The sequence below is a fragment of the Mytilus trossulus genome, chromosome 10 (genome assembly GCF_036588685.1).
Source record: "Mytilus trossulus isolate FHL-02 chromosome 10, PNRI_Mtr1.1.1.hap1, whole genome shotgun sequence".
NCBI lineage: Eukaryota > Metazoa > Mollusca > Bivalvia > Mytilida > Mytilidae > Mytilus > Mytilus trossulus.
The window spans coordinates 64,693,614-64,717,703 of NC_086382.1; the positions used below are offsets into that span (position 1 = coordinate 64,693,614).

General features: G+C 31.1%; 1 protein-coding gene across 1 annotated transcript in view; it reads left to right on the forward strand.

Moving 5' to 3' along the window:
* The first annotated feature begins 341 nt into the window (after nucleotides 1–341).
* Nucleotides 342–24,090, forward strand: part of LOC134686493 (xaa-Pro aminopeptidase ApepP-like) — a 30,636-nt gene continuing 6,887 nt past the window's right edge. Inside the window, exons 1-17 of the mRNA XM_063546159.1 lie at nucleotides 342–504; nucleotides 2,003–2,094; nucleotides 2,539–2,634; nucleotides 6,317–6,389; nucleotides 6,849–6,953; nucleotides 8,334–8,435; nucleotides 8,843–8,989; nucleotides 10,467–10,562; nucleotides 12,947–13,028; nucleotides 13,671–13,794; nucleotides 14,323–14,442; nucleotides 15,914–16,000; nucleotides 16,325–16,375; nucleotides 20,767–20,828; nucleotides 21,657–21,809; nucleotides 23,017–23,077; nucleotides 23,257–23,326. Coding sequence (XP_063402229.1) covers nucleotides 468–504; nucleotides 2,003–2,094; nucleotides 2,539–2,634; nucleotides 6,317–6,389; nucleotides 6,849–6,953; nucleotides 8,334–8,435; nucleotides 8,843–8,989; nucleotides 10,467–10,562; nucleotides 12,947–13,028; nucleotides 13,671–13,794; nucleotides 14,323–14,442; nucleotides 15,914–16,000; nucleotides 16,325–16,375; nucleotides 20,767–20,828; nucleotides 21,657–21,809; nucleotides 23,017–23,077; nucleotides 23,257–23,326 — 1,558 coding nt within the window. The 5' untranslated portion in view covers nucleotides 342–467. The remainder of the gene's footprint in view (nucleotides 505–2,002; nucleotides 2,095–2,538; nucleotides 2,635–6,316; nucleotides 6,390–6,848; nucleotides 6,954–8,333; nucleotides 8,436–8,842; nucleotides 8,990–10,466; nucleotides 10,563–12,946; nucleotides 13,029–13,670; nucleotides 13,795–14,322; nucleotides 14,443–15,913; nucleotides 16,001–16,324; nucleotides 16,376–20,766; nucleotides 20,829–21,656; nucleotides 21,810–23,016; nucleotides 23,078–23,256; nucleotides 23,327–24,090) is intronic.

Here is a 24,090-nt window from a genome sequence, read left to right on the forward strand (position 1 = left end):
ATTTTGACAAAACTGTAATGAATCGCACATGTGACACTAATTTACAGGAAAATTTACCAAAACGAATGTTTTTTTTAAAGTTAAATTTTAAATTTATTTTAAGAATGTAGCAATAGAAGTTCAAGAGTGCCCGTATTAAGGCGGATGATAAGTAGACATATATAATTGGCAGTTTAACAGCATTGGTATCCAAGTTGATCATTTTCGTTTGGACATACCAATTATCAATACTGTTAGCATGGTTAGTGTCAGTAGTTTCAGTAAACACGCTTATAGTTTTCCAAGCTTTCCATACATTTAAAAAGTACACATTATACATTTGAAACAGATAATGGAAAGGTAAGGTCAAATGAACCGTTATAATGCAGAGTAAAGTATCTTCAAAAGTTAACACTATAAACTAAAAGTCACTGGACGGTAAAATAATTTGATTCACTATCAAGACGTGTATATCATACGGATTAAATATGACACAGTTCGTCAGCTGGTTACTGATATTATTTTGTAAGTAGTAACTTATACTGTTCAACTAAGTAGCCTTATGCTTTGAAATATTTAAGATTTTTCAGATAAATGTTACAATGCATTATATGTAAATGCACAAATGTGTAAGTGTAATGAATCAAGAAAATAGTGTACGACTGCTTTTGCACAATCAATTTCCATCACAGTCTAATCACGTGACCCTCTGGATGTTAAGCAACTAACAATTTTAAGTCAATCTGATCACGGGGACTACTATATATATATAAAAAAACAATTGAGGACTACTTCTGACAATTATTGTACTATGACAAATGAAGTTTTAAGACTTGATTCGTCAGAGAGGTAGAAGGATTCTACTTCTTAAGGGTGATAGGAAAGTTTTTTCTCTAATATATTATGGTTGCTTAGTCGATAGATGGGACATCATAATTATATACTCTAAATCTTTTAATCAATCATACACTGATATAAATAACGCACGAGTTTCATGTGGTGTTAAAACATGATTTTGCATAAATGAATAGCAATGACAATGTCGAATGGTGCAATAAAATTAAAGGACAAACATGCGAAGTTTAAACAGAAAAAGCAACTTTTAAAAAAGTACACAAAAGTTGAAGATTGGACAATGCGATCCATGCAAACACTGTCGGGAGTTTATATAAGTGGTCAGAAGGGATAAACAGTGCTTTGGCTTTGTTTGTTAATTACATGTATGTAAACATACATAAATGATACGGTTACTAATGTACGGAAGTATATCAAACGGCCTTGTACAACCTGATAATGTGACATATATATATATCTATCATATTACTACTAGCACGACTGAGTAAACGATAATAACAATTTATAATATACTGGCGATGTTCACGTGTACAGTACCTGTCATGTACATATTGTACTAGAACTAGAATAAAGAAAATATAAATAATATTCAGATGACTGTAAACAGCTATTTTGTTCGGGGGATGCATCAATGTAATAAGGGGGGAAAGTTCTTAACTAACCGAAGAAGGGACAGTTCTGCAGTGAGGACAATTTAGTTTATTAATTTTGAGCCTATTTGTTTTAAATTAGCGTCATGGTGGATATACATAACAATTTTGCCACTGGACATTACACTAACAGCCAGTCAATGAATCGATTGCAGAAATCCCTTAAGTTCTGATTATTTCCATTTGTAAGTTACAATGAAGGAAAAATTTGATGGCCAATGGAAATTCAATCATAAACCAGAGCAAAAACATTAAAAAAACAACTTGTTGATTTTAACTTTGAATGGTCATATTCATATGAATCATTATACAGATATTTTAAGTATCTTTGGTTTATTTATTTAGACTACATTGTCGTTGTGTGATCCATCTGCACAATATTCCTTATCTCAGCTCTATTAATGTTTGTTTTAACAATTAATACATTCTATTATGAACAAGTTTGTCGTGTCTTAGAATCAAGCTTGAAAGATCGTTAAAACGTCTAGGTTTTTTGTTTTGTTACTCGTTTTCTTTAGGTGTCGATACGAATGGACACGAGATTAGCCAACAACGTTTCGACTCGATCCCAGTAGAAAGTTATAACATAAAGAGAGAGAATTGTGTAACTGTAAGTCAATATTTTATTCAAACTGTCATCTTTATTATATTTGCAAATGTTATTATAAGGATATTACGGTATTGTAATTAGTACTGATTTCTTCTGGAAAATGAATCTAACTTTATTATCATCTGCCTGCATTTACTTCTTTAAATTTTTTTATTTAAAATGGATATTTCGTGGAATTTTATAGTTGACTAAGCGGTATGGGCTTTGCTCGTGGTTGAAGCCCTTCCTTTTCTACAATATTATATAAATAAACAATTACTTGGGACATGCTGCAAACTCACATCAATATCAAGTGTAAACCATAGATTTTTCTTCACTTTTGTTTTATTGCTGCTGTGCATGAACTGTTTTTGTGTCATGGATAATAACCCCATATCCACTATCTTATATCATGAAAAATATTTGAACTAATTTATATCAACTGCCTTTCGTATTTTCTTTCAGAATAGCGTCACATCAAATCGTTTGTCTGAAGTGAGAAAATTATTTGACAAAAACAATGTAGATGCTTACATAATTACAGCTGACGATGTACATATGGTTAGTTTGACAATGTTTAGAAATTAATACTATAAATAAAATACAAATTCCATGTATAAGAAATGGAACCTTTTAAAAATATAATAAAAAAGTTGGCCAGAAAAAAACGCAGTGTCAGCTACTTAAACGACGTCTGGACTAATGACAAAGGGTCAAAATAGAGAATTTTCCATAATGCAAAATCATTTATAAATTTGTCCGTTGCACCAGACACATATGATACAATATAGCAAGGACTTATATACGTCCCTGAATATACGTTTATGAAATCACAGAATATTTACATAATAGTTATTGTAAAAAAAAATGGTCGTAATCGTAATATAAGGGCTGCCCACAGGACAATGAATAAACTGAAACGTCGGCATGCAACGTCCTATGAGAATGAACAAATAAAATGTTTGACATACACCTATTTCTTACAAAATGAATAATAAGCATGGCCAATGTCAGAATGTTCTTAATATTTGAAGAAATACAACAAAACATCTCTCATTCGATTTTTAAGAATGTGAATTTTAGCATGGATACAATTTGAGGAACCTTCATTACAGAATAATGGATCGTTGGTGGTCGGTTCAAACCCATTTTTCTATTATTCATTATTAATTCAAAATCAAATCGATGACATTGTATATTGTAAATGTGAAAACGTCTACAAAATTAACACAGGAATAATACTTTTGTTTTGATTATAACAAGACTTTGGTAAATTTCTATTAGTCTTTTTGTTGGAATATTAGCAATACCCTTAATTTCTCTAATTATACCTAATGATCTTTTTGCTGTTTTCAGTACATTATCTATATGAGTATTGCAAGTCAGTTTTTGGTCAAGTGTAACTCCAAGAATTTTGGGATTGTTGTTGTGTTTTAAAGTTCCATTACCAAGCTTAAGTAGAACGAATGTAGTATTTTGTATATTTTTACTGAAAATACAATATTCTGTTTTTTCTACACTCACTTTCATCCTCCATTTGTTGCTCCATTCATTCACCTTGTCAATATCTGTTTGAAGATCTTGTTGTAGAATATTGATGTCCTCACCTGTGTGCCATATGGTTGCATCATCTGCAAATTTACATTTCTGTGCCAGAACGGTCTGAAAAATATCTGCTATAAAGATGTTGAACAAAATAGGGGATAAGACTGAACCTTGTGGTAATCCTGTATGTGTTTTAAATAGTTCTCCTTTTGTGTTGTTGATGTTGATTACTGCTTCACGGTTATTTAAAAAAGAATGAACCCAATTCCAGATTTTTCCTTTGATTCCATATTGATAAAGTTTTACTAATAGTCCTTCTCGCCATATACTGTCATAGGCTTTTTCAAAATCAATGAACAAAGCAAGCGTAATCATTTTCTTGTTGAATCCCCCATATATTGATTGGATGAGTGACAATAAAGCATTGACTGTTGATCTGTATTGTCTAAATCCTTCCTGTTCATTATCAATGATGTTGTTGGTTTCAACATATTCTTCTATTCTTATAGAACTATTCTTTCCATCAGTTTGGATACTACACTGGTTAAACTAATTGGCCGGTATGCTGAAGGGTTATTGTAACTAAGTTTGTGTGCTTTCTTCAAAAATTTTACATTTGCCATTTTCCAATTTTGTGGAAGTATTCCTTCTTCCCATGATCTGTTCATAATTTCTAATAATTTGTCTAAAAATTCTTTTCCAGCATTAATAAACAGCTCTGGAAAAAATCCATCTGGTCCTGGTGCAGTTTCTTTCTTTAGTCTGAAGATGGATCCTTCCAATTCATCCATGGTAATACTTTGGTTATATTTGTCATCATCCATTTCTTGGTTGTCACTATCTAATGTTATGTTGATGTATTCTTTAGTTGTTTCCTCATAAAACTTGTTGTCAAATTTTCTTGGGTCTAGGTGTTTTCCTCCAAAAAATACTTTTTCCAATTCCTTTGACTTTTCTTTCTCCTCGAAAATTACATTGCCATCATATTTTATGAAAGGAAGTACCTTGTTGTCTGAGGTTTTCTTGGTTAATTTTTTGAAAGCTCCCCATCTTTCCTTTGGTGTTTTTCCTGATCCTATCACGTCACATAGTGTTGTTGACCATTCATTTTGGGCTTTATCTTTGATTACTTCTAAGTTCTCTTCCGCATCTATTATTTTATTAAAATTTTGAGGGATACTTCGTTCTTTAAAATGTCTCTGTGCCTTGTTTAACTCTTTTTTTGCTAACTTTACATCTTCATTCCACCATACAGAATGTTTAACTTTTGGTCTATTTTGATGATATTTATATTTCGGTATACATTTCGGTTCCATACATGCTGTCATACAACTTTCAAAACATTCATACCATACTTCCAAAGAGTCATCATCTTTCAAAAGCATATCTTTGAAATATTCTTCTGTGGTTTCCTTCCACTCTTCCCAATTGATATGATCCTGGTTAAGTTGGCGCGAAATAAATATTCTTACTCCTATTGCTTCATGTAAAAAAAAAAATATAAAATTGAATTCGACTACAGTTCAGCATAAAAAAAACGTGAATATGCAAAAGCCAGGTAATATGTTAATGATAAAGTGTGTATAAGTTTTCTTAAACGAAGTTACCCGTATAATTATCAAGAATTACATTTGAGCGCAAAGTTCTGTATGTGGTTTACCAACCAGGTTTATGTAACATTTATAATTTAGACTGGGATCCTGGCTAATCTTGACCTTACGACGCGCAGCTAGATTGGACCGGATCCCAGGCTAATGTAACATCGTAAAACTCAGGGTAACGGAATTTTTTGCGTTGCTATAAGATCATTAAGGCCATCTATTTTTATTGCGGGTTCCACATATTTAAATCGGAATTATAGAAAAAATGGAATGTTGTGAGCAGAATCAAAACAGAAATGATGAATACTGCAACATTTCCAGCAAAATATAAATAGGATGGAGGATCTGTGTACTCACATTATTTGTAAAACTCTCCTTATTCATGTGAAGCGTGTGCTTTACATCGAGGCTTATTCTTTACATCGAGGCTTATTATGCTAATCATCGACGCCACAGTACTTCAACCAATCAGACAATGTTTATTTGGGGCATTCGATCGATTTTAACTCAGATTTTGGAATATTTCAATCGAAATTATAGAAGAATGGAATGTTGTTAGTACATATAAAATAGAAAATGATGAATACTTTCAGCTAAAGATAATTTGGATGGGGGTTCTGTGTATTCACATTATTTGCACAACTCTCCTTACTGATGCCATATATTGGAATTTCCGTGACCTAAATGGTTCGCGAAAATTAATATTTTTATATATAGTATAGTAAATAAACGTAGGTGAAAAACCGTCAAAATAGGTGCAATTTTATACCCTCACGTTATAAATATAAATAATAAGCTGGTACCTTTGATAATTATTTGCAACTGACAAACGGTAAGTAAAGAATAATACACTTCCCCATTATGTTATACAAGTACCCTTAACTAAGGATATGAATATGGTAAAATAGATGCCCTTTACAAAATTGAGAAAAGACTAAAAAAAGAGAAAGAGAAATCATTTGAAATTTTACAACAATTAAAATAACAAATAATGGTTTTCTCTGTCATTTTCACAGAATTAAAACTAAATAATGTAGATACTATGATGACCGCTGTTTGTATGCAAGTATTTGAAGAAAACAAATCAATTATTTCAGCACCCTGGCTTGTCTAACATTGCCAAATGTGATAAACGTCTACAAGCAGTATCGGGATTTTCAGCAAACTTTGGTAATGTATTTAACTTTCAAACCATATTTCAAATAGAAATACTATAAAGAAGAAGTTTTAGTTAGTCAATAGAAAAGTATAGAGTTATACAACTTTGAGCGAGATAACACGTAGGGATTTATTACATTATTAGAGACCACCTGTACTTAGACCATACATTTTATATCCCTCTGTAGTACATTTCATATAGCTTGAACCTGCATTAAAATACCACTTGTCTGTTAAGACCATCATTTTGTTCTATCTTAAGTGTTCTTGTAATACAGGTTTCACCGTGTATCAAAAAGTAGAAAAGAAAAATAAGTCGGTGTAAATTTGAAATGTAAGAAACTTCCCATTAAAAAGCCGATTTAAAAGAGGGGACAATCTAAAGTACCAAATGTTTTTCACCATTCAGCAAGTAAGCAGATTGTTGGGAAGAATATATGTTACAAAAAGATTTGACCACTTTTATTTTAGGAATAGCCGTTGTAACAAGTACTAGTGCTTCCTTGTGGACAGACGGTAGACATTTCAGACAAGCCGAGAAAGAGACCGATTGTGGATGGGAAATTTATAGAAAAGGTATGTCAAACAGATTTCAGTCCCTTTAGACTCTAGAAAAGGTATGCCAAAAACAGTTGTCAGTCCCTGTAGACATTTTAGTTATGAATCAAGTGCACTTGGTAAAAAAAAAACTCAGAAAATATATATTGTATGTGACTAATAAAACTATGGTCTTTACCAGATAGAAAGTGTGATCAATTGTAAGATAAAACCAAAATTAACCTAATGAGTAATTGATCTATACTATGGTAATTGAATTTTCCTGCTACATTATCATTTGATGAGAATTCTACAAAGATCCTTGGAAAGTCTTCCGATGTGAAATACGAGTGTACACTGTCATCAATATATGTTTGTAAGAATGTTCGAAGATTCTCTATTGTCATTATAAATAAAGGCAACAGTAGTATACCGCTGTTCAAAACTCATAAATCCATGAACAAAAACAAAATCGGGATAACAAACTAAAACCGAGGGAAACGTATTAAATATAAGAGGAGAACAACGACACAACACTAAAATGTGACACACACAGAGACGGACAAAGCATCAGACAAAATCCCACGAGTATAAAAAATATAACATCAAAACCAAATACATGACTTTGGGATAGACAAGTACCGTGACACGTCTTATCGCAATGTGAATTTACACTAAAAAATAAGAGAAAACAAAACATCGTTATACCTCAAAACACAACGAACGTATATTACGAGTGACCAGCATGTTATCGTTGATACTGCTGTTTGAGTATAACTTTATTGGTTTGGTAAAACTTGGATGACCCTTTATCTTACAAATCATAACTTTTGATATAAAAGCGTCTTCAGAATCTTTGTCCTCATGATTTTTTGAAGAAAAAACATAAAATGATGTTTGTGTCAATGATACATGATTCTGTGATTTATCAGGTACGTGCATCATTAAAAGTAGAGAACACGTTTACTTATTTGTTTTATTACATGTTAGTTACATTATTATACTATAACTGAAGCTTTAAGGGTTGACTGTCGTTTCCTCAGTGTAACAAAACTGATTACGCTACCGATACACCATACCACAATACACAAAAAAAGTACAGTCCTTTTTTGACAATTTTGCTGAATCTAAATCACCTCTTATGATTAATCTGAATCAAGTAAAATGGTCCATTGCACGAATGGTACACAAAGGTGAACTTTTGTCCAAAAACCGAAAATCGTTGTCAATGCATGACGCCTATTATGATAGCAATGTCTTATAATTAAAATCAAATCTTGCAGTTTTTATCCACATTTCAATCCGATGTGTTAATATAATCATGAAAATGCATGACATATGCTTTGCTGGACATTAACAATAAACAGTTAAGTTTACCACAAAAAGGTGATTACAATTAAATTAAACTATTGTATAAAGGTGGACCAGAGGTTGTTACGGTCACAGATTGGATTATACAGAAGTTACAGACTAAAGAGGGAGAGAAAAATGTTGGATCGGCTCCAAGTTATATGAATGCTGGTAAAATATATATAAAAAAATATAATTCAAATGTTTCGACCATCAGTTAGTTAAATTAATGTAGCAAAATAAAGGTTTGGAAATCTCATTTGTGCAATCTATAGCTACTTGTTAACGAAATTTAAGGAATAGTGTCGTAAACAAATAAATTTTGATAGCTGTTACTATAAGTTCCTTTATATATTAAGACTGGGGTCACATATATAAGATCATATAATGCTGGTACAAGTATCAGCGTTTAAATTGCGGTCGCAAGCAGTACAAAAAAGCACATGTAATGAAAACATTAATATATTAAAAGTTTTATTGATGATTTACATCCTAGTTTCATTCATTTTCTATTCTGAACAAAAAATGATTATAAAATATCCGATTAAATAAACAAAATGTCAATGCATGTATTGTAGTTTGGTGGAGAAACTTCGATACAGTTTTATCCCAATCTAAGATAAGACTATTGCCAATTAATAATGATTTAGTCGACGAAATCTGGACAGATTCAAGATCCGTCCGTCCCTCTAAAGATCTCAATTCTCTGGATATAAAATATGCTGGTATGTATGCCAAGATCAGTTCGTCCCTCTAAAGATCTCAATTCCCTGGACATCAACTATGCTGGTATGTATGCTGATATTTATAGTTAATATAACCAAGATCGGTTCGTCCCTCTAAAGATCTCAATTCTCTTGATTTAAATATGATGGTATGTATGCCAAGATCGGTTCGTCCCTCTAAAGATCTCAATTCTCTGGACATCAACTATGCTGGTATGTATGCTGATATTTATAGTTAATATAACCAAGATCGTTTCGTCCCTCTAAAGATCTCAATTCTCTTGATATAAAATATGCTGGTATGTATGCCAAGATCAGTTCGTCCCTCTAAAGATCTCAATTCTCTGGACATCAACTATGCTGGTATGTATGCTGATAGTTATAGTTAATATAACCAAGATCAGTCCGTCCCTCTAAAGATCTCAATTCTCTTGATATAAAATATGCTGGTATGTATGCTGTTATTTTAATAGTTAATTCGTCCTCTAAAGATCTCAATTCTCTGGACATCAACTATGCTGGTATGTATGCTGATAGTTATAGTTAATATAACCAAGATCAGTCCGTCCCTCTAAAGATCTCAATTCTCTGGATATCAAATATGCTGGTATGTAGGCTCCTATTTTAATAGTTAATTCGTCTTATAAAGATCTCAATTCTCTTGATATAAAATATGCTGGTATGTATGGTCCCTATAAAGATCTCAATTCTCTGGATATCAAATATGCTGGTATGTATGGTCCCTCTAAAGATCTCAATTCTCTGGATATCAAATATGCTGGTATGTATGCTGTGATATAGATAGTTAATATAACCCATATTCCAGAAAGTGACATTCATTTTTTGAATTGGTAGTTTGTCAAAATAATTGAGGACGTTTTACACATTTCATGGTCAGAATTCAGAAGAACTGTTTGGATTTACCTTCACCCAATGCCGAATATTAAGTCAAGGATGTAAAAGACCCGACTCTATTGGTGAATGAAAATGGAAATACGAATATCTTGCATGAATATTTGTTGAAAGTAAATTATGCTCTAAGAGTCCCCTGTCATCAGCTCTAAAGACGGTACTAGAAAGGAACCTTTATTTTCACTTGGTTTATATTTAAAGGATTTAGCAGGACTACTAGTTTTTTCAGTATCGACAGATTTGAAAATAAAGGATTATCTATTTATGATGTCATTAAAAAGTTTTGTACGTAATATATTATTTATTTGTCAGTAGAGATGAAAGTGATTTTCATCTTCTAATGTTTTACGTGTAAGACATGTTCTTTGGTATCGATGTATTTTCAGATATCTACCCTTTTTATGATAAAATTAGGGTATTAATAGAGTATGGAATCTGAATCTGAATCTGCTTATTAAAACTAGATGCAAATTTAAAAGACACCCTTAACAAACATGTAAAATTATTGAATTAAAGAAAGACGAACAAAATAATAATATATAACTTGCATTGTTGTTATATTAAGGTCGTACATGGCAGGAGAAAATTGAGGATGTTCGCAAGGAAATGACAAAAAAGAATGTAGAAGTCTTAGTAGTAACTGGCGTTGATGAAATTGCATGCAAGTATAAACAGTAATATGTTCAAATATCACTTTTACTATTATTGTTAAATGATAGACCGTTCTTGTATCATTACTTCAAATTTATTCACACAAAACAACGATATCTTTAATCTACTATTTTGTACATTGTTTTCAATTAGAAACCCACTGAGAAAAATTCCAAAAGGAGAAGCAAGAATTATAATGGAATGCGATATGTTTATTCCTTCTACTTTTATGTTTTCATCTTTAAAATGACTATCTTTTCCAAAAGAATAAAATACTAACAATTAATTCTAATTTATAAAACTGTAAATGGACTAACACCTGATTACTAAGCAATGCTAAATATTGATGATGTGCAACACCACAATTTACGACCTGTCTCTAATAATGATCTTTTCGTTCCAAGACCAAATACAAGTTTTTATAAAAAATCTTTTCATTATTCTTTAACCAAAGTATGGAATAATTTACCACTCGAAAAAAAAAATGTCGTCATGTGGAATTCTGTAAGAAACATTGTTGTACTCATTTTCCTGAATATTGCAAGTCAAATAATTTGTTTTTCTGTAACAAAACTTTATCAAATATTAAAGAATTACTGTCTTTTGATGAAGATAATGTGTGGTTTTATTGACTTTTGAAAAACTGATATTCACTGAGGCCAACGGCCGAGGTGAATATTTGTTGTTTTAAAAGGCAATTAAACTACAAATTTACAGAAACAAAAGACAGTAATTGTTTTATTCCATACTCTAAGAGAAATGAATGTGATGGAAAATATTTACCAAAACCAATTGTACATCAAACGTTTACACCAAAATTATACACGTAAAAGCACGCGACGTTTTTCGCGGTGAATATCTTTGTTCCGCAGGTGAATATGCTAAAATTCTAATCCCATTCATATAGAAAAACAGTCTAATATTTTATCAATATGGAATAATGCCATTTATTACCATTTGTATATTTAAATAATTGAATTGTGTATATACTAGTTATATATATTTAAGGAATAACAGTACTGTAGTTGAAGAGTTACCTTCGTCAATTGTAGATTTGACGGTCGCAAATGCAGTTTTACTGGCGACGCGTAGCGGAGACAGTAAAACGGAGATTTGCGACCGTCAAATCAAAATTGACGGTGGCAGCTCTTCAACTACAGTACTGTTATTCCGATTCTAATGCATTACAAAAAGAAAAATACGATAAAACTTGAAAAATGTCTAAATTTGTCAAAAAAAATCAATCCGCGAAACTTCATGAATGATTTTGGCACAAAGACATCCTGGCTAAACGTGACGTCATACACATGAAAACTTACAAACTGGAGGTTATTGCGTTACCTGTACGCTTCAAATTCGGATAAAAATACATTAAAACGGCGAATTCGAGGTAGGTGTTGTTTTATTTTCGATTATATAGTAGTTATCGAACATTTGTTGATTCATCAATTCTAAATGGCGGGTCCCACCTTAGTTACGCCTGGTCAACTGTGGATTTGACGGCAACTTTCAGCCAATGAAAAAAATTGTTACATCCAAATTGCATTAGAATGTAATATATATTGTATTGTAATGTATGAATGTATGAATGTTAACTGTATGCATGTATTTTGTTTGAAGGCCTTAATAAAAGTTAGACTAGTTATAATTGAGTTACCCTCTTTAAATAAAGAATTTATCATTATTATTATTATTATTATTTATAAATAATAAGTTGGGTACACGTCGACGCAAGAAAGGAGTAGGTTCAGTAAGACCCCTTTTTGTCCCCGAATTATATCAGTTTTACAAAATTGGTATAGTGTAAACTTTAAGCAATTTATGGAAAGTAGAATAATTTTGCTACATAAATATGGGCTGTTTTTGACGATCTAATGCACATATATTTGATACTAACATGATTAACTCATGCTAAACTCTGAAATCTGCACAATTTTAGCATTTGAGTTACATTTTAAACGGTTTTCGTCCTAAATGAAAGTGTGGCATATTTGATAGATTTTTCATATTTAAGCTTGAATGAGAGCGTCTGAAATTGCTAGAACATTTCAAATCTTTAACACAAACTAATTGAATTGACTGATTGAATCACTTAAGTGTTTAAAAAGTGTATACAATCTTTCATTAGATGAACCTAAAACTTGAGGCCTAAACAGGCCCTTACTGGACCTACTCCTTTCATTTCTTTGCCCTTCAAAATACGTGTAAACTAAAAATACAGGGTATGCATAATGCTAGACAATCAAATGAAATAAACCAAAATTGTATAGAACATGAGTAAAGGAAAATGTTTGAAATACATCAATGAGTAATCAGATTAAAAAATCTAGGTAACTTTTCAGGTCAACATAATATACTCAAACTTTCAGTTAATGAATTTCATATCTTTTTCAGGGCTATTCAATGTACGAGGAAAGGACTTTGCGAATAAACCATACTTTTATTCCTTTGTTTCTATAGATAAAAACTCTGTCAGGTGAATTTTACTGTATATTGGGTTTTAAGTTTTGGTAAGAGTTCTTTTGAAGGTTATCGATAAGAGTCATGTAGAATTGATTCATGAAGGCCAATTTAACAGTATATTTTGCAATGTTATTTGAAGTACTAGTATATGGACACGATAAAAGTATACTGACAATTATTATTAACAACTCAAATGTTGGAAACGAAAACTATGTTCAAAATTAATCTAGGTCAATACAAATATGAATTAAACTGGTTAGGACAACGTGTTTCACAAAACCACTCTTTTGAAATTCTCAAGGTTCTTGACTTCTTTAAGTCGTATGTCAGTATGTCAGAAATTGAGCATAACCATACACATGTAATTCATTAAAAGTGAAAGAAGGATATACACTATATAAATATATTCATAAAGGCATACACTTATCATAAAGGAAAACACATATTCTCCTGTACATTTACTGTGAAACAGTTTAATACTGAGACCAGAATCGTAAGTATTAGTTACTTAGTTACTTAAACACGTATACTATCTTATGCAATGCCTTCACTTCAGAGTCTGTTGCATTTATACATTACCGCTGTAAAAAATGTACCATTGATACTACTTTTGATATAGGTCTTATACATGCTATTGCATTTATGTGTTTTACAGCCTATACATCATTGACAGCAAATCTAAGCTAAATAAAGTCCCGACAGATCCAGAATCAAAACAAAAATTGAAAGATCATTTGAAGACAGGTGCAGATGGCAAATGTACCGGGGAATGTGTACAGGTATTTAAAAAGTAATTAAAAATGAAAAAAAAAATGGATACAAGTACGTACTCCATACAAATTGCTTGCATCAAAATCACTCCTTCAATATGGAAATATTTGATTTTATACGATGCAGTTAATATTTAACTTTTAGGATTTCTCATTTATCAAATACTTATTATAATAAAAATAAAGTAATTCGAAATAGATCAACATAAACTAATTATTCCACACAGGTTGTTTTATTTAAAAGCACATATTCATCATTAAGTTATTTGGCTTACTATGATGATGCAATTATCAAAAGTATGTTTTTGAGATGTTCTCATTTATTTTAAAGTATTTATTACAGTTTGAAACATGTCAGTATTTTAGGCATGCAAGTTGTTTGATTTTCGTAATAAATAGCAAGAGAGAGAAACGAGAGAATCTTCGAAGTTTTAGGAATGAAAGTTGTTAATTATTCTTAACAAGAGAGATAGATTAACGTCTGCTTAATTCCTAATTCTGTTTGGTCATTTTGTCGTTTTGTAACTATAATTATAGGTAATGGAATATGATCACAATCAGTTTGCCCTCAACATAGCTTCATTAGCAAAGAAGTCAACAGGAAGAATCTGGCTGTCCTATGATTGTAATTATAAACTGTACTCTGTAATTCCAAAAGTAAGTCCTTGAGAAAAATGTGGTTATTTGAAGAATAATTGATGGTTATGTAATGTCAAGTGGCAAAAACATCTGAAAGAATAAAAAGAAATTGTTTACAGACAAGATAAAAATGATTTATCAATTATGTTATGTAAGAAAGTACATTCTTTCCCGTATCAGTGTACTTCAAAAAATTGAGAAACACATTTTCAACAAAAAGTTTGTTAAACAAGGCTTGAGTAAGGACTCATCTTTTCATGGCGAAATGCTCGCTAAACTTTAAGAAAGTTTAATTTTCCCGTCCAATCTTGTACTACTTATTTATAGTTTCGTTATGAAATATTCATTTTCTAGGAGTTATTTATAAATGTCAATTTCTGTCATTCTACCTAATAAATTACAACATGAAATTGAAATTTGAATTTAAGTAAAATGAACAAATTTGCTAGAACCCACAATTCAGTTTTGGGATGTCGCATTGCGGTGATTGAAAAAACAAATTTAAACGTTATGTTCTATTCTTGTTTTTGTAACTTAATATTTGCTTATTTTTGTATACTCTTGAATTGTCAAACCGAAACAAAACTGCGCTGATTCTTGAGACTTCCGTAGGTTTGTTGTCTGCGCGTTTGTCATACATAGATAATAGTGCGTTGGTAAACAATAACCTTCATACATATTTGAAATATATGGCAATCAATATATTTGTCTATATTGTATACTAATCTATCTAGACATTTCCTAAGAAAGAAGTTATAAAAGTGGGCTTAGAAGAAAAAATGCTAAATTGTCTGACATCTTTTTCATAATCCAATTTCAACGACTTTGTGTCAATTTCATTATTTTTACACAATATTCAGATTGTGTTCCAACATGTTAAAAAGTATATTAACATTACAAGAGAAATTCAATAAGTGTAAGTCCATAAAAGCTGACAGACCAAACGTTGTCAATCGACACAACAAGTGAATAACGGACATATTCCTGACCAAACGTATTTATATGTGACATACCGTACTAATAATTGTATTTTATACCGACAAAGTATTTGAATTCGATGCGACTGTCATACAAGTGAGAGGTTTAGTTAGCTATAAAACCAGGTTCAAACCCCCTTTTCTACATAAGAAAATGCCTGTACTAAGTCAGGAATATGACATTTATTTTCCTCGTTTGATATGTTTGAGCTTTTGATTTCGCCATTGATAAGGGACTATTCTTTTGAATTTTCCTCGGAGTTCAGTAGTTTTCTTATTTTTCATTTTGACGAAGTGTATGAATAATATACTAATATAGTAATAAGTTGTGGTTTGCCGATAGAGCATCAATTCGACAGACAACTGTTTCAATTTTAATTATTCTGAGTATGTCAGAGTATAATAGTTATCAAAGAGCATAGCATTTTGTTCGTAGCTGTTATATCATAACAAACACGAAGTTGTGTTATTTAGTTCGACTTTGAAATATTTGTGTTATCCATTTTTTTTAGGAAAAAGTGTACCAAGCAATTCCACCTACATTGTATTTAAAAGCTAGAAAGAATTTTATTGAAAGGAACGGAATGAGAAATTCAAATGTAAGTGGACAATGATTATACTGATTAGAAATTAAAAAAAAAAAAGAATTTTGGAATTATGTCTTTACAAAAGCAAGATTTTATATGACTCAAAACAATTCCCTGTATGTAAAACATGCTCTGTTTAATGAGATAATGTAATTGATCTTACAAAATATCATTGGGAATAGCGATGTAAAGCGTACATTTTGTTTGTTTGATATAACTGCAAAAAGAAGAATATGTTTAGAATATTTGTTAAGGGTCCTTACCAAATGAAGATTCCACCTCATCACAATATCTTCATTGGAAAATTGTACAGAAAATGTAACTTTCTATTTTCAGCTTTTGGATTCGGTTGTTATAGTTGAATTTTTTGCAAGACTTGAAAAAGAGGTAAAATTACATAATATTAAATTAAAATTGTGGTAGTCATTTGTGCAATCAGTTAACTGGTAATAAATGTGAAATAATACGTGATAGAAACGTTAATCTACTAACCCACAAAGGACTTATAAATGCGCTTCAATTACTATTAAAGTAATTCAATCAGGCAGACGAATAAACACTTAAATGTTATATTTAATCATAGATGATCTCACAGAAAACAATGCAGCTATAAAGAAATGGCTAAATTAATTAATTCAGAGCATCATCAAACACATATCCGATATCTTTGTCATTCTTTTAAATAAAATCATAAATAAGGCACATCCTTTTATTTCTTATACATAGTAGTAAAATCGAGATTTAAACAATCATTTGTACTATACTTTTTAAAATTCAAATTATTCTAACATAAGTATTCTTTCAACAAACTTTATGTAAACAAAATCATCGATTGTTTTTAAAACTACGGCTGTCAGCAGTCACAGATTCGTCAATATTTTGTGAAAATGTTTGAATAATTCATACAATTTGTTCTCGGTACCTTTTTCCTTAAATTTGATTCTTTTTTGTTCAAAATTTTATACGAAAAGATAACTTCATACAATCAGTAGATTAGAAACTACTGTAGCAACAACATTATGTAAGGCATAAGGGACACTATAGGACGTAAAATGAAAAGAAAAACAAACCCAACACATAAAACACTCTAAGAAATAAAAAATTCACTGTGCCGTTTGTTTTCAATTTTCAATTTTTATGTAATAATTAATAAAGATCGATGCAAAAGTCGTAACATAAAGGCAGCACTGTTAAACGCAACAGGTATAAGCTTGACAGACTATCTTAGTGCACCATTGACATAGTGTTCCATTTGGAAGTACATGCTTACTTCTTCCAATTCAAGTTTATACTTTTTTTGAACCACGCCAGATTTGTGCTAAAAGTCTTTCATTAGGATCTAATATAAAAAGAAGACGTGGTATGATTGCCAATGAGACAACTATCCACAAATTTAAAGACCAAAATGACACAAACATTAACAACTATAGGTCACCGTACGGCCTTCAACAATGAGCAAAGCCCATACCACATAGTCATCTATAAAAGACCCCGATAAGACAATGTAAAACAATTCAAACGAGAAAACTAACGGCCTTATTTATGTAAAAAAATGAACGAAAAACAAATATGTTACACATAAACAAACGAGAACCACTGAATTACATGCTCCTGACTTGGGACAGGCACATACATAAGTAGTGTGGCGGGGTTAAACATATTAGCGGGATTCCAATACTCCCCCTAACCTGGGACAGTGGCATAACAGTACAAGATAAGAACGAACTATAAAAATCAGTTGAAAAAGGCTTAACTCATCAGATAGACAAAACATACAAGTGGACGTGGCCGGGTACTTATACTTTTACTGTTGAATAGTTTTATGTGATATCAGTTTGACGTGGCTCGGTACTTATACATCTCGTCAATGTGTTTGTATTGGCTTTCATTTTTTTGTGGTTTGTTTTGTATATGCGACTTTTTGTATTTCTTTTGTTCTTATTACATGACTCTGTAATTTAAAAAGATCCCGTCAGTATTATATTGGTCTATTATATGTCATTATGATATATTTCTATTATGAATTACTATATACGTTGAACCACAAACGTCAAAATCATTCAATCGCGCAGTGGTATTAAAACTTTTTGGATTCTCATAAATTCTACCTATAACTTTTGGACTAGTTTGAATATCGGTCTATTTCTGTAATTTATTCTTACATACTTTTGACTTTTTAACCCTGTATGCTGACATTGCCTATGTAAATTTTAAAACTGTTTGTATGCACATTGAACGACAAATTTATGTGACGTATAAAATTTTCTGACGTCAGACACTCAAATCAATTAATGTGTTCGTAGATAGAAGATGTTTTTGTGTTCGGTTAAATTGTCCCCTTTTAAAATTGTTATACGATGATGACTGATGTACCCATATTTTGACTATTTTATTAATTGTTACTGTTTATTTGACGCATCATGTAAATATAACGGAATTTGATGAGACTGTTATTAAAGTGAGAGGGTTAGCGCTATAGAACCAGGTTTAATCCACAGTTTTATACATTTGAAAATGCCTGTACCAAGTCAGAAATATGACAGTTCTTGTCCATTCGTTTTTGATGCATTTTGTTATTTGATTTTGCCATGTATTACGGACTTTCCTAATTGATTTTCCTCTGAGTAAAGTATTTTTGTGACTTTACTTTTTATTCATCCCGACACAAAAAGACATAATGAACAGATCTGAGAGTACTAGCATGCTATTGTTTCCATATAGAATTCAGTTCTGATACTTTTTAAAACAGTATTTTTACATGCCGAATTGGTTGAATTTTTTATAAAGATTTTTATTCGAAAGCATCATTATGAAACATTTACATTTTCTTGAGTAGACCATTAAAATATAAACAAGATCAAATACTTAGCTGAGCATATTTGACGCTCATTTTAATTTACCATTTTCAAATATAATATTTATTGGAGAAAAAGCTCCATACCCCAGAACCATAAAAGAGGGACGAAAGATACCGAGGGGACAGTCAAACTCATAAATCTAAAATAAACTGACAACACTATGGCTTAAAATGAAAAGACAAACAGATAAACAATAGTACACCTGCCACAACATAAAACACTAAAGAATAAACAACACGAACCCAACCACAAAGTAGGGGTGATCTCAGGTGCTCTGGAAGGGTAAGCAGATCCTGCTCCACATATAGCACCGTTTGTTGCTTATGTGATAACAATTCCGGTAAATAGTCTAATTCGGTAGGTCACATTCATGAAAGGGAAGGGGATTGTAGTTACGACGTAAGGAACATATCCGATATCATTTGTGAAACGGTTATTCCGTAACGGTTAACCAACTCATGATGGCGTCCGTAAAATTAACGAAGGGATGATTACAACTTTACCATTTGGAACTCTTGGTTTAATAGCTTCCTTGTGAGCAGCAACCCTCTATCAAGAAAATCATGATAGGAAATGCAAGCACTGCAATATTGTATCAATTGGGAGATATTTATCCAGTATGCTGGTTTTGCTGGAATAATTTACGATCGATCAAACGTGACTATCGAACATTTCACATTTAATTGTGTTGATACAAAAAAAAAATGTCGAGCACATAAAAGAGCGATGTTAGAACTTTATTGCCCTGAAATGCTTTTTGCTTTCTATTTTATAATTCAAATGAAAATACTTCCCAAATAGATATAAGAGAATGTTTTACTAGGTTGTCATGACGGAATAAAACTATATCTTGTTCACCTCGATGTTACATTTTGAACACTTTCATGCAGTTTGTCACGAAGCATCTGTGTTGCTGCTTGATTTGTCTACTAATGGAAGCTATTGAAATAAAATACAAATTATTGTCGCTGTCGTTTATTGTAATTTTTCTCAAAATTACGGCATTGAACAATAGAAAAAACAGAGGGATAAAAGATATCCGCCTTGTTTTCCTCCATTGACATTTTAAAAGTCTTCAGAAAATACTTCAGATTTCACGCGAAGGCGGACTGCCTTATAATTTGTTTTTATCATATTTATCGCTTTGTTTCTTGTTCAAGATTCTTCTCTCTACATCTAACTATTGTAATGGGAAATTTTTCTTTTCTTGTTCTGTCTTAGTTTATTTTACAAAAACACATGTTTGGTACGAAATACAATATAGCAGTTAAATGAAACTGAAAAGATAATTTATTATACTAATCGAATAACTCACAAAAGAAAAATAAAGTGTGGAGTACTTTGTCAAAATTATCCTGGTACCTTTGATAACTGTTTTTAAAAATGTCCATCTCTCATGTATATAACGGTGTCATTTTCTCCATATCTGTGTAAAAAGTAAAATGCAAAAGTATCGAATTCTCATAGAAATTACGATCGGAAAATCCCATTTCAAATGGGAAAATCCAAATCTCAAAGCAAATCAAACGAAGTGAGAACATCTGACGTGTATGGTATTACTGGATTTCCTACCATGATCTTTAGAATAACAAATGGAGGCGGCAAAAAAACGTTCATTGTTGCTTGAATTTTGAGATATAAAATCAACGACTTAACATTTCAAAATGATTATGCCTTGGTATTACATAAAGAAATATGTAATAATTGTTTATATGCCAAAAAAGTCTCATTATCAAAATTACAAAATCATTTTAACATGTTGAATTACTTTTGAATTTGTTTTTTAGTTCAATATGAACATATCATTTGACATATTTAGTGCAATCATAATAAAATTACAAGAATATGACATTTTATTTACGATATCTGTCATAATTCATACTATCGTATGCAATGTGAACGTTCCTTTTGTTTTAACAGATATTAGAAGGTATTCCCTGGACAGTTCATCAAGCTGCAGAAGAAGCTATTAAAGTGAGAAGGTTAGTTGCATTGTGATAAGTCATCAATTATCCAAACTGAGAAATGTATTTCACTCTATATAGCGCTGATTCCTTTTCCGGGTTTAGCATGACTTCAGTTCTTCTTGGTTTTATAAGCTCATTACAGTTTGCATGTATATTTCAAATATATCGCCTCGATCATCTCAGAGGAGAAATTTATTATCTTAATGCGCATATGGTGCAATGATATTGGTACTGTTAAATTTGACTTATGAATCACTTGATTGAAACGCCAAAGAGGTTAACTTATTTTTAGAAGTCTTTGTTTTTATAATCGTTTTCCTTCTTGAGCTCCATTTTTTGAATTTCCAAATTGAAACCACATATTAAGTTACAACTTGGGTATTTCCTTCAAAATTTTGTGTTTGAAATACCGACTCAACGATATTTCAAATTAACTTTTAAGACCAGAGATACTAACAAGCATGACAGCTACTAGTATACAACAATGATTTTAAAATGCAAAGTACATAGACGGTATGAAAAAGATAAGGAGGACTAATATATAACAGTAATAAAATATTATGAGGTTTTAAAAATGTTTTGAATAATACAGCAGGTCATTAAAAGTCATAAATTCACAGTCAAGGTAGTAATGGCATATTAATCCAGTATAATGCATCATTGTCGGGTGAACAAGTCCAGGAATTTGTTTTTGTTATAAAGGGTAATTTTTTTAATTTTTTATAGATAAAAGTAGTCATGGTACATTTTAGTGTCTTCAAATATTTTTCTAAAGATGTCAAAAATGTTAAAAAAGCTCGAATGTTAATCCTTTTAGTCATTTGAACAAAATTATGATTGTAGTCGATCACTGAGTCTATACAGAGACCAAAGTTTCAACACTTTATCTGGAAGCGGACACAGAGGTGCCGACTTTCGTTATCATCCTTCCGCGGAAACAGATCATGATATAACAACAACAGAAATATTCAATCAAGATAGTGGCGGACAGTATCTGTGAGTGTTGTTTTCTACAGGCTTTTAATTTTTTGCAATTAAAGTAATACAAAAATAGGATACCTTTTGTCTTTATTTGACATATGTATTCTTTCAATTGAAAATATGAATTCATAATCATTAAAATTCATGAATATCACACCACCTTACTCGATGCTTATCCACAGGAACGCTTGAAAACCAAATACAAGAAGAATGTTGAAAATATAAGTAACTTAAATATAACACACGCAGAAGAACCAAACACTGTAATGAAGAAGTCCCGTTGGATTTATTGTCAGTACGGGATTATACTATGAAGCCATGTCGAATCGAAATGGATCATTTAAATCGGATGTTCCATACGGAGTGTAAAGCAATAACATGGCTTTAATCATTATCCCCAGATGCATTCTTGTTAATAAGTTTTTATCGTCATTACTTCTTCATTGTTGCATTTTCCGTAGAAATAATTTTGCACGAAACTTAGTTTCTTTGAATATATATCATCAATCATTTAAAGTTGGTCATTTTCAAAAGTCTTTATGAAACCTGTTAATTGACTGCGTGGCAGAATCTACCCAACAGCTGTTGGAATCTTAGCTTCACTCTTGTGACAGTTTTTGGCAAGGCCTTCCAAATTAATTTCCATCTTTTGTTTCTCCTTGTTACAGTTATTTTATACAAATATTAAGGATGAATATGGTATTTTAATTATTTGTTTATTTACTCTTAACCCGAACGCATAGTTCGTTACATTTTTCTTCAATAATACATAACAGAATGACTTTATATTTGTTGAATAGCTTGACCATGAAGAGTTGTGATGTGCAATCTGGCATACCTATTTGTTTTGTAGATTCTTTGTTTTAATATGTTAGATGGACTTATATATTTCGTAATAAATTTTACATGAACAATTTAACAAAAAGACTTCAGACTAGACTAGCAGATACACATCGACAAAATGCAATTTGTGAGCATTTTCCTGATTTGTCAAATACTTACCTAGCTGTACTTAGTCATGCTATATCGACTAGGTTTAGTTACATATACTTTCTTTGTTAGTCTTTGTTTCACTGACAAATAAGGGAGGGGGTTGATTGTTGGTTCTCTGTTGTACTGAAAGTCTAGTTTACCATTGTTTCTGTATTTCTGTATATTTTGTATTTTAACATATCTACCGATTATCTAATGATATTAAAAATGTATTTGTGTATTATTTTAGAGATGGAACAAGTGATTTAACAAGGACCTTTCACTACGGGAATGCTACTGAACACGAAAAGGTATTTACTTAAAAGACGCAAACTAGAAAGTCATTAAAAAGTATTTGACAGCATAAAAAAGATTTTTGCATACAAAATATGTCAATGATTGGATAATCATATAATAATTGTTCATTTGAGAATACATGCATCATTCAGAATATATGCTATGAAACTAATATACTTTTTTTCATTTTTAGGAAATGTATACAAGGGTTCTGATGGCTCATATCAACCTATCAAACTTGAAATTTCCGGTAGGACAAACAGGTAACTACTTGCTTATGTAATCACCCAACATAATCATCTCTTAATCCTTTTAAGATGAATATTTTTCATCAATAGAATGTTATGAAGCTAAGTTTATTGAAAACATCCTAATTGAAATAATAAAACAAAAGTAAAGCGATTAGTTGAAGTAGTGCAATTTTGAAATACACATAAGATAACAAGGTAAAGGCGGACTACAGTTTGAATTGCAATTAATTAATTGAATGAAGGACTATTGTATCTGAAGTTAATTATGAAAAATTTGAAATTTTGAAAAATTGTAATGAGTGACTTTCATTTATGTGATAGTTTGAGACGGAGTAATCTCTTCAATCTCTCATGACAACTGAAATACTGTTATGCAACATTTATTGTTTGTCTAAGACATAGTTCAAAATCAAATTACAGATAAATGCAGAAAAAGCAGAATGACTTTGTCAGAAACTGTTGTTTCTCATATACGTTGGATCATTTTCAATAACGCACATCAGTTTCCATTTTGGTTTTCAGTTCTTTAATTTACGGATTTCTGCCTAAAGTCACGTCAAATGTCGACCACTCATTCTTGAGAGTTTTGAAAAAGTTGTGAATTAGTATCTCATGTGAATGTTATAAAGTTTAATACTATTAACTCCTTTCTCTGAAACACTTTATTTCTTAGTTGCTTCTTTTATTCCTACAGAGCGAAATTTAATGGCGACTGATAGCATTTGCTAAAAGGTATTGTAACATTTTCACATAAATCTAAGCATTATAGTGACTTG